Raw genomic sequence first — 11,228 nt, 5'->3', positions numbered from 1 at the left:
GGCGAGAGAAATAGTAGACAAATGTGAAGACTGTCAGTTTTACTCCAACATGTCCCATAAACCCGCGTAATCTCTGAAGACTATTCCACTTGTCTGGCCTTTTGCTGTCTGGGGATTAGATATGGTTGGACCTCTAAGGACTGGCAGGAGTGGCTTTACCCATGTGCTCGTAGCAGTCGAAAAGTTCACCAAATGGATTGAAGCCAAGCCCATTAAAAACCTTGAAGCGAGTACAACTGTTAGTTTCATTAGAGAATTAACATTTAGATATGGTGTTCCGCGTAGCAGCATCACTGATAATGGGTCAAACTTCGATTCTGACGAGTTCAGAGCCTTTTGTGCTTCCCAAGGCACTAGGGTCGACTATGCTTCAGTCACCCATCCTCAGTCGAATGGACAGGCTGAAAGAGCAAATGGATTGATTCTCAAAGGACTGAAACCCCGATTGATGCGTGACCTCAAGCATGCAGCAGGCACCTAGGTCGATGAACTTCCATCAGTACTTTGGGGATTGAGGACAACTCCTAATCGGTCGACTGGCCGAACTCCATTCTTCTTAGTCTATGGAGTTGAAGTTGTACTCCCGAGTGATTTGCTTCACAATGCACCCCGAGTCGAACTTTTCTCAGAAAATGAAGCAGAACAAGCTCGGCAAGATGCAGTTGATCTCCTATAAGAGGAAAGAGATATGGCCTTGATCCGGTTGACCATTTATTAGCAAGACCTGCGTCGATTCCATGCCAGAAATGTGAGGGGTCGGGCATTTCAGGAGGAAGACTTGGTTCTTCGGGTGGACCAGCAGAAACCACACAAGCTCGCTCCTACTTGGGAAGGCCCCTTCATTGTCACCAAAGTGCTCCACAACGGAGCATACCGTCTTTTCAACATTGAGCACAATAAAGACAAGCCATGCGCTTGGAATGCGGAGCTGCTCCGCCCCTTTTACTCTTAAGCATTCAGACTGTTGAGATGTAATAAGAAATACCTTCTAGTTTGATTATCAAAGACACGATTTTACAGTCTCCCGAATGATTGTTGTTCCTTTTTTACATGTTCTAAATTCCTCAGTGGGTGCCTTAGCTGTGAATCCGTTTCGCCTAAGTTGAAAAAATCCTACCGAGTGGTGAGCAATCCTCCCACTCGGGGGCTTAGCTGCGAATCTGTTTTGCCTAAGTTGAAAAAATCTTACTGAGTGGTGAGCAAGCCTCCCACTCGGAGGCTTAGCTGTGAATCTATTTCGCCTAAGTTGAAAAAATCCTACCGAGTGGTGAGCAATCCTCCCACTCGGGGGCTTAGCTGTAGTCCAGTACTCGCCTAAGTTTGAAAAATCCTACCGAGTGGTGAGCAACCCTCCCACTCGGGGGCTTAGCTGCAGTCCAGTACTCGCCTAAGTTTGAAAAATCCTACCGAGTGGAGAGCAATCCTCCCACTCGGGGGCTTAGCTACAGTCCAGTACTCGCCTAAGTTTAAAAAATCATACCGAGTGGTGAGCAATCCTCCCACTCGGGGGCTTAGCTACAGTCCAGTGCTCGCCTAAGTTTGAAAAATCCTACCAAGTGGTGAGCAATCCTCCCACTCGGGGGCTTAGCTGCAGTCCAGTACTCGCCTAAGTTTGAAAATACATTCCGAGCGAAAACCGATCTTCTCGCTCGGGGACTTAGCCATACGGTCCATCCCGATCCACAAGGACGGCGAGGTGCAGGTCGACTACAACCTCCTCCTCAGAGCTGCGCCATCAAGAAGAAGGACGAGATTGAGCGTGTTGCCAAGGTGACCCACTTTCAGGAACGTCAAGACCATTGCTGCCTCGCTGATGAGATGATCAATGCTACCAAGGGCTCATCCAACAGCTGATGCCAAGGCGAACCGCTTTCAGGAACGTCAAGACCATTGCTGAGTGCCTCGCTGATGAGCTGATCAATGCTGCCAAGGGCTCATCCAATAGCTGCTCCAACCCGATCCGCAAGGACGACGAGGTACAGGCCGACCGCGGCCTCTTCCTCAGAGCTGCATCAAAAGTACAAGAACTAATCCGAGTGAAGAACAAGTTCCACTCAAAGACAAACTCAACATATTCAAAGATAAACCAAGTTCAGATAAATCCAAAGGTTCCGGACCACGGATTAAAGTGCTCGGGCGTCAGGCCCGAAAGAGTTTTAGCGATTAAAAAATCACTCGGCATTCCGAGGCAAATAAATGTGAAGCATAATGTTTTTCGGTCACTCGTCAGGGGAAGGGATGGCTGGATCACAGAAGCTGCCAAGGTCAATGCTGTCTGCAATACGAGTGGCAGCCTCAAGGAAGGTGTACATGAAGGACTGGAAGGTGTGCTTCTTAGTATTCACAACCTTGAGGGCCGCCAGCTTGTCTTCTCCGGCGTCTTTGCACTGCACTCGGACCAATGACAGGGCAACGTCAACACCACAGCGAGCAGATGATTTCTTCCATTCCTGCACTCGGCCAGGGATCTGATTTAGTCGAGTCATCAGCGACTCGAGATCTTGTGAAAGTTCCACCTGAGGCCAGAGTTCGGTATCAATCCGAGTCATTGCCGCCTTCAGTCGAGCTAGATAAGCAACAACACTGTCCATGTGTGATTCCAACCGCAGCAAGTTCATCGCAACGTCATCTTTCACAGGACAATTGATGGGTTTGAGACCCGTCTCGACCCGCCCGTATCATCCTCAAAGTCCTGTCAAAGTTCTGCACAATCAGGAAAAATAGTGAGTCGGCAATGTAACAAGACATTCCAATCGACGACAACTAACCAGTCGAACGATGATACCTTCAAGCTTCAGGACCAGTTTTGCAGCAAGTTGTCCCAGATAGGACTCCAGCTCGCTTGTCTTTGCTTTGAGGCTTCCGACTTCATTGGGCAGGTTCTCCTTGTCCTTCTTCAGTTGCTTAACTTCCCGATTGGCTTCAGAGATGGCAGTCTTCAGCTTCGAGTTCTCCTCTTCCAACTTGCCGACCGAAGCCAGCTTCTTGTCCACAAGCGTTGTCTTCTCTTGCGCCTCCTGAGCAGCAGCAAGATTAGATCCTTCTTCTCCAGAGCTTCCTTCATTTTCTCTAAAGAAACAACACTCCTTAGACGAGCTTGAAGCTGACGGTTTTCACTAGCACATCTGTTTGTGTGAAGTCACTCAGTTCAAAGAGACTGAAAGAAAAAAACACTGAAAGGCGCGAGCCATGAGGTGTACAGGTGTCGATTGGTTACCTCCCATGATGGTTGTTTCTTCTTGAGAAGTCTTGAGGTTCTTCTTCGCCAGTTCAAGATCAAGATTGAGGCTGATTTGCTTCTTGTTCAACTCAGAAAGTTGAACCCCAAGATCACAAGACCTCTGCAGTCAGCGAGAGAGATATATCAGTCGACAGAAACAAAAGACAATGACAGTGAAAGTTACTCTAAGACTACTGCCAAATCAAACATTCAACAATAGTCTCGGGGACTACATCCAGCGGGTGCACATAGCGTGCCCCCACTGGTTTGGATCAACACTCAGCATGGTCTACCCAACGTGAGTAAAAAAGTAGATTCTCAGACCTCAGCCGACTGCCAGCAGTCGACCGTGGTCTCGGGGACTACACCCAGTGGGTGCACTCTGTGTGCCCCCATTGGTTCGGACAAAACACTCGACTCAGCATGAGTCGAGTGGAGTGGAAGACCTCTTATACTCTAAAGTAGACACACCCTAGTGGGTGATCGGATATGAAACATAGACCCATGATATTAGATGCACATATGGGCATCAAAAGTTCAGTCGGGAGATAACTGACCTTAACATTGGTCTACAGAGCGATGCTGGCATTATAAGCCACCTGACTGGCCTCATGCATCACCTTCACCTGCTCCATAACAAGATTCACCTGGTGAAGAGCCTCCCTGGCAGCACTTGGCGAGTCATCTGGAGTTTGGTATGCTGCAAAGAGTGATGGCTCCAAGGCGGCCGAAGCAGCCACTAGGTCGGATGCATGGAGTTGCACTAGAGCAGCAGGAGCCGGAACAGTCGACCCTGACGGACGATTAGTCGTCAGCGGGTCGGCGAATGTAACGTTGGTCCTAACCAGATCTCCAGATTGCTCGACCACCGCCTCAAGCATCGGCGTCGACTGAGGGGCTTGAACTTCAAGCCCTCTCCCGCTCGATCCCTTGCCTCTCCTCCTCCTCTCCTTCAGAGGCACTTCTTCTTCTTCACCATTAGGAAGCACGACGAAGTCTCGTGGAGCTGCAGCGAAAAGAAAAACATCGGAAATTCAACTGACCGACAACTTAGTCGACAAAATAAGTTTTGATCGAGCGGGCTTACCAACTCGGGAGGTGGCCGCGTCATCGGTTTCCTCATATCCTGGAGCCTTGTCAATATCCATGTCAGTCGCGGCAAAGGTTGGGCTGGAAAGGTACACGATCCATTCAGTCAGAACAGAATAATCAGTCGACAGAGATAAGCACAGGAAAGATGCTCACCCTGAGGCAACATGGACGTCCATCTTGATCCTCGGAAGAGTCTTCCGAGCCTTTGGAGGAGCAACCTTGGGCTGCTTAGTGACTTTCTCTGTTGGCTCCGGAGTCAACGTCCGGGTGCACTTCTACGTTTGGGTGCTTGGGGCCACGTTCTTTCCGCGCCCGCCCGTCGGGTCATGGTGTTGCTTGGATTGGCATTCAGAGCGAGGTGATGAGTCGACCGCCTCCTCGTCATCTGACTCCTCGCTTTCCTCCTCGTCTTCTTTGTCCGAAGATTCCCATTCGCCACTCTCCTCCGCACTGGCCTCTCCCTCCTGGCCTTGCTCCAGATCTTGTTCACCATTGGGCATCGAATACATGTCAGTAAAAACCTACAAGACAAGAAGTCGAGTAAAAGTCAGTCGGGCTCAAGAGCAGTCAGAATGTGTATTCAAAAATAGTCGGAATGGAGGACACACCTTGTCAGGTTGATTGTCATCACTGAAGGGGACGACTCTCCTGGCTCCTCTGGGGTTGTCCTTGTTGCCTGTAATGCTCTTCAACCACATGGCCACTGTCTTGGCCGGTACTTCTTCTGGGTGAACCCGAGCAGTGTCGTCAGCCCCAGAGTACATCCACATGGGATGGTCACTGGCCTGGAGAGGCTGGATGAGTCGACTGAGGAATACTTCCAGCAGGTCCATGCCAGTGACGCCCTGATTGATCAGTTGGACCATCCTCTCAACTAGCATGTTCGTCTCCACACTCTCAGCAGCAATCACTTTCAGCGAGGAAGGAGTCTGAACACGGTCAAAGGTGAAGTGGGGAAGTCCGGTCGACTGACCTGGAGTTGCGAGGTCCTGGCAGTAGAACCAGGTCGACTGCCAGCCCCTAACCGATTCAAGAAGAGTCATGGAAGGGAAAGAGCTCCTCTGCCTCTTCTAGATACCCAAACCCCCACACATCTGAATGACATGTGTTTTCTCATCACTCGTGTTTGCTTTTTTCACTGACTGAGAACGGATGGTGAAAATATGCTTGAAAAGACCCTAGTGCGGTTGACACCCCTGAAAGTTCTCGCACATCGACACGAATGCAGCAAGGTACGTGATGGTATTGGGAGAAAAGTGATGGAGTTGGGCACCGAAGAAGTTCAAGAAGCCCCGAAATAAAGGGTGCGGAGGAAGCAAGAAGCCCCAGTCGACATGGGTGGCGAGTAGTACACACTCACCCGATTGTGGTTGCGGCTCCGTCTCCCCCTCCGGCAGCCTCGCTGGGCCCTTGGCGATCAGCCCAGACTCCACCAGCTCGTCCAGATCTTCCTGCCGAAGCGAAGACCAGATCCAATCGCCTTGGATCCAACCTGGCGGCAGCGCCGAGCGCGACGATGATCCACGGTTCTGCTTCTTGCCTTTCGCCGCCCCCGTCGCCTTCTTCGCGCGTTCCAGCGCCACTGTCTTTTCCTTCACCATGGTAGCGGAGCGGCGGCGTCGAGAGCGGAGGATCTGGATGCAGTGGGGAAGCAGAGGAAGAGGGGAGAAAACAGACGCACACAGTGCAGGCGCCTCGGCTCCCTCGCCTTATAAAGGGCCGCTTCCGAGTGGCTGACACGTGGGTCCAGGCGATCCTGTCAAATCACGCAACAGTCGCGCGCGACGCACGTGGCGATAAAGGTAGCGAGGAGATCGAGGCGCTCCTGTTTATCCACCCCGCTTACTTCGACACGCTCCGTCCTGCGCGGTTCCCTGAAATTTTGAATCCCGTGAAATCCGGGATACACTGCAATCAATCGCGTCAAAGATTCTGCGCCCCGAAAAAACAGTCGACAGATGATGTTACAAATTCACTTGGCAACTTTCTAAATCGATCAAGGCGACTGAATCGAAGCTGAAGTTCCAACGTGAGTCTTCCGTCCTGCGTAAAACACTCATGAATCGCAAGGCTCGAAGCAAGATCAACTTCAACCTTCTTTCCACTCGGACCTCAATCCATTCGGGGGCTAATGATGAGGATACAGACCTAGGGTAGGGTCACAGGCCTGACCTATGCACCCTACCCAAGGTCACTACCCTAGAAGCAAAGAAGTCCAAGAGACAACAAGGAATACCCAGTGAAGACGTCGAGTGCAATCCACTCGACCAATCATATCACTCGGGTACCCCTCCTTCCTAGTGTCACTCGACCATACAAGAGACCACTCGACCCACTGAAGACCAGGAGTCACTCAACACTACAACGGTCAGGCGTTCACTCCGTAGTCTTTAAGATCATTAATAACACTTATGGCTGGCGTTATCAGTAACGCCCCGTCTTTATGTACATTGAACCCCTTGTAATGGAGGATGGCTGGGGTCCTGGTGCACTCTATATAAGCCACCCCCCTTCTTTGGCACAAGGGTTCGCACCCCTTGTAACACCACACGCATATAATCCAATCGACCGCCTCTGGACACCGAGACGTAGGGCTTTTACTTCCACTATGAAGGACCTGAACTCGTAAATCCTGTGTGTACAACTTCACCATGGCTGATCTTGCCTCTCCATACCTACCCCCCATTCTACTGTCAGTCTTAGGACTACGAAAACGGCCTATCCCCAAATACAAGCCTCAATGTTGTCACAACACGATATTTTTATATCCCGCTCCCCCCCTCCCCTTTAGATTTTTATGTATTTTTTTCTTATTTTTTGACAGAAACATAACACAGGCCAGTACACAGCCGTGTCGTGTTGGGCCGGCCTTTTTATTTAGGATGTGCTTTGTTGTTGTACTGGGACGTGCAGGCCATGCCGTGCTGGGCCGGCCCGGCTACTGTCACATCCCAAACCTAAATTTAGGATGTGCATTTTGATATGGACATAGACATCATAGATACAACTACAAATATTACACGACACATTCATAGAAGCATCGCATCCATGATTTCATTGCATGTTTGGAATTTGAAGATCAACATGACCAATTCATAAACCCTAAGTCAAATTAGAGTTTAATTAAAGGCCATAAAGATTTTCTTTGAATAAAAGTTTTACCAAAGTTGCATAAGGGCAGTGAAGAAAGGATTTATATTTGCCTTATTTCCCTTGAGTGATCAAAGGTTCGAAAGTGGTTTAAGTTTGGGTGATCTAAACTACAGGTAATCCCGGGTTAAAAATAAAAACAAAAAGTAGAAAATATTCAAATATGAATTATTAAAAAGCCCATTTGGACAGTGGCCTAACAAGATTGTCAAAAAATCTAGACAAGATATTCACCTATTCAGAAATATTCCAATTGGAATTCAGGACAAGTTCACTGTTGGAAGAAAATCCAAATTCAAAATGCATTTGTATTTACAAAGAAACAGAAAAGGGAAAAGAGAAGAAAAAAGGCCCAGCGACCCAGTGCTTCTGCCGGTTACTCGAAAAAAATAATACTTTTCTCCTAAAATAATCCTGCTTTCTCTAGATCCAATGTACAGTTCTGTAGTTACTCATCAATACATCTCACCTATGTATAATTTGGCCTACATCAACGATTGCTATTTCTTTCAACGCCATTTCAAGCTTTCCAAAACATGCTCGAATACGTGACAGCATGCACTGGATACCAAGAACCGTATGCCTGAATTTTTCTAGTACTTTTGACGCATAATTCCGTCTACCAACATGCAACATCATCTCCGTGGAACCATTTGCCCGGATTCATCCTTCTCAAATATCCTCGCGATCCACTCATTCCAAACCGTTCTTCGCCTGCCGCTGTCAAGCAGCACCGGCGAAGCCTCACTCTCCTCGGGGTTTGCATTTTCGTCGAATGTTCCGTATGTTGACGGCAGGTTGACATCCGCGATCCCTAGCGCTATAGCACGCCTCAGGGCCGCCTGCTGCTCCTCACCGTGATCCCTTGTCGCCGCGGTTTCACCATCCATCCTTTGATTCTCAGGCGCTTTCATGGTCCTCTCATTCTCCAGCATCAACTGAAATATGAGGAGGAAGGAATTTTGTAGGCAATTTGTGCATTGTACAATTGGGCATCATAGTAACTCTACAGACAAAGACCTGAAGAAAAAATATCTGTCTAGTGATGGAGAAGGGCTGATGCTGAAGAAGGTGCCACGGAAAATTAGTGCAAACAATTATGTTTTGAAACTTCAGCCTTGATTGGTTAGTACTATGTGAATGACACTTCTATGGGCAATAACTGAATAAGAGGAGGATAGGCGTAGGCTTACATCTACCGCTCTTTGGGCTTCCCTTTCTATCCAGATAATGGCATGGTCAGAAATCGCGTTGCAAGAAAGAACTATGTTCTCAAATCTGCCATCCACTGGAACTGCTGTTCTAACGGCAGGCGGATATCTTCCACATCTGCAGCAGTTATTTCAACAAACTATAAGTCTCAGCCAATGTTATAAATCCAAACAAGAAAAACTAAAACTGAAGTCACCCAGGAGGCCAGGGCCTCTGCATCATTTCTCTGGTAAACATAAGCTAATGAATTGAACAGTACCTTCTATTTGTAGGAAAAACTTCACGAAAAATATTCCCGGCAAAATCATACTACCTGAAAGGCTTCCTTTCAACAATGTGGTAAAGCCGGCCTGGTGCGTACAGACGCCTTGGATCTCTCAGCATCACACTTTCAGGTATACATGTGGCTATGAGGCAATTTCCACACAGAAGGCATGGCAAGCTGTACAAAGGAAAGGGGACTGCATCAGGCACACTGAAAAGATATAGACTAGACAGAGAATGAACCCCTGCAAGTATGAGTTACCCCGTTGATCATGGTTTCTTTACCAGAAAAGTGACTTGATAATGTCTTCCAAAGGAATGTCGGTGCGGGGCAGAAAATCATCCTGTAATTTATCAAACACGAATCAGACAATATAAGCAGAATTCAGTTGGGTTGTTTATCCTAAACTGGCATGGAGTCTCACCTGAAGAATAACCGAGTTAATGACGTCGGCATAACGGACTGCCAGATTGAGCGACATGCACCTGGGAGGCGCCATGGAGAAGCACCGTATCCTCCTCCTCTCCACGCCACCCAGCCGCTCCCTGTCGCGCACCGCCAGCAGAGCCAGCATGGCCGCGACGCCGGAGCCGAGGGAATGCCCAGCGAACGTGAGCGTGTAGCCGGGATTCGTGGCCAGGAGGTCCCTCAGCACGTCGCACTCGGCGTCGAACACCCACTCGGCGGCCTTGAGCAGGCCGTTGTGCACGTAGCCGCCGTCAAAGCCCGCCTGCCCGATCCTGTTGTCCAGCAGCACGGCGTAGTCGCTCTCCTTGGCCATGTCCATGCCGCGCACGGCGAGCACGACGTCCGCGTGCCGGTGGTCGACGTACAGCAGGTACGTCGGGGCGCGCCCCTGCGCGTGCTCGGGCGTCCTCCGGCGCACCACCCACCGGGGCTCGATGTCGTAGCCCCCCGGCGGCGCCCACTGCGGGGTCTCCAGGTCGTCCTCGTAGACCGCCAGGATGAACCGGCATAGCCGCGGCACCGGCTCGAACTCCCCCGGCGAGGCCAGGCCCCAGGTCTCGCTGTCGTAGCCGGTGGTGTGGAGGCAGCGCTGCCACACCCAGCGCGTGCATGCCAGGCAGTACACGCACTCCACCACCGGCAGGCAGCACGCGATGGACATCACATCCACGTCGGCGGGAGCTCACGGCTCAGTGGTGTGACGACGCCGACAAATGGCAGGGCTGCAAAATAAATAAATTAAAACATGGTTGGGTTATTCAGAGAAACATTCAGAAAGGATTTGCTTGCTATTGGGGCAATGATAAGGCTGGCTTTGTGAAGTTACTGGGGAAACGCAAAACTGAGGATAAATTTCGAGGGACAAAGGAACGGGAATTGTGAATCCTATGTGTGACTGGAAAATCGCACGAAATCATGAGGGGATATCGAGTTCCATCTGTGAGGCCTTGTACAATGGGAGGTGCTTAAGGAGGTGCTTAGAAGAATAAACCGAGTTTTTCTGTAGCACCGGTGCCTATTTCTATAGGAGAGACGCTTAGTTAAGCGTCTACCCTGTACAAATAAGCACCGGTGCTTAAGAAAAGCTTGATTTATTTCTCTAAGCACCTCCCATTGTACAAGGCCTGAGATTCATCACGGATTAAGTTGGGGAGTTGCTCAGCCGAGACAACTAATTGCAAAAGGGGGGCAGCATAAGAGAACAGGGACCTCTATCCATCAAATTCCAGTGTTCTATTCCCTTGCCTGCCGCATCTGTAAATAAGATTGTAGTCGAAATTACCGAAATAAACTTCTCTTGTTGGATTTGCGGAAGCAACGGAAGCAACAAGGGAATCAGGTGTGGTACTGATACTGAAGAATACGGCGACTGAAGACATCTTGTTACCTTGATGATGTAGGAGGAGAGGCATCGGAGACGACGAGTGGGTAGCGCCCGGTCGGTCACTCTCGGGCACAGACGAACAGCAGCGAAGCGGCGAGACCAGATGCAACTACCTTTCTTCGTGTCCAGGCAAGAGTCTCGGAAGCAGCTGCGATTGCAACCTGCAACTACAAGTCAAAGAGGGGGATCACCGCAGGAGGGGACGTGTGGCTATTTTTTCTCTCCCTGACGCCAATCACTCCACATGTCGCTTTGTTTGTAACCTCTGTCATAGACAGAATTTACTCCGTTGTCTCCACGGGAGAAAAAATATATATTATCATTGTCATTTCATTAATAGAAGAAATTAGTTATGTTCAAGGAGAGGAGGTGGTGTTACTTTCTGTTTTTGAAAAATTTAAAAAAATCAAAAATATCACTAAAGCTTTATTTTAAAG

The 11,228-nt window shown here is 49.4% G+C and overlaps 1 protein-coding gene across 3 annotated transcripts; it reads right to left on the bottom strand.

Annotated features, from left to right (window-relative positions):
* Positions 1-7,737: 7,737 nt before the first annotated feature.
* On the bottom strand, positions 7,738-10,985 carry LOC119325509. 3 transcript variants are annotated; one of them, XM_037599247.1, is made up of 7 exons: positions 10,795-10,985; positions 10,617-10,661; positions 9,364-10,129; positions 9,224-9,282; positions 8,988-9,116; positions 8,656-8,791; positions 7,738-8,400 (listed from the first exon to the last, which is right to left on the bottom strand). In XM_037599247.1, the coding sequence occupies exons 3-7, from the start codon at positions 10,066-10,068 to the stop codon at positions 8,098-8,100; spliced, it is 1,332 nt and encodes a 443-aa protein (XP_037455144.1). In that variant the 5' UTR covers positions 10,069-10,129; positions 10,617-10,661; positions 10,795-10,985; the 3' UTR covers positions 7,738-8,097. The 3 variants fall into 3 exon arrangements, with proteins under 3 accessions (XP_037455144.1, XP_037455143.1, XP_037455145.1); XM_037599246.1 differs by lacking the exon at positions 10,617-10,661 and having other exon boundaries at positions 10,795-10,984; XM_037599248.1 differs by lacking the exons at positions 10,617-10,661; positions 10,795-10,985 and adding an exon at positions 10,690-10,711.
* Between the last annotated feature and the right edge of the window lie 243 nt (positions 10,986-11,228).

This window comes from Triticum dicoccoides, chromosome 6B (genome assembly GCF_002162155.2).
Source record: "Triticum dicoccoides isolate Atlit2015 ecotype Zavitan chromosome 6B, WEW_v2.0, whole genome shotgun sequence".
Taxonomy (NCBI): domain Eukaryota; kingdom Viridiplantae; phylum Streptophyta; class Magnoliopsida; order Poales; family Poaceae; genus Triticum; species Triticum dicoccoides.
The sequence above is the reverse complement of the archived record's forward strand: the minus strand, read 5'-3'. Positions and strand labels throughout refer to the sequence as shown.

What these genes read in the sequence shown, in the direction of transcription:
- LOC119325509 (XM_037599247.1), bottom strand. Translation starts at nt 10,068, where the DNA reads ATGTCCATCGCGTGCTGCCTGCCGGTGGTGGAGTGCGTGTACTGCCTG. An exon ending in TTAACTCGGTTATTCTTCAG is followed by an intron (nt 9,283 to 9,363) that starts GTGAGACTCCAT and finishes GATAAATTACAG; the next exon opens with GATGATTTTCTGCCCCGCAC. An exon ending in ATTATCAAGTCACTTTTCTG is followed by an intron (nt 9,117 to 9,223) that starts GTAAAGAAACCA and finishes TCCTTTGTACAG; the next exon opens with CTTGCCATGCCTTCTGTGTG.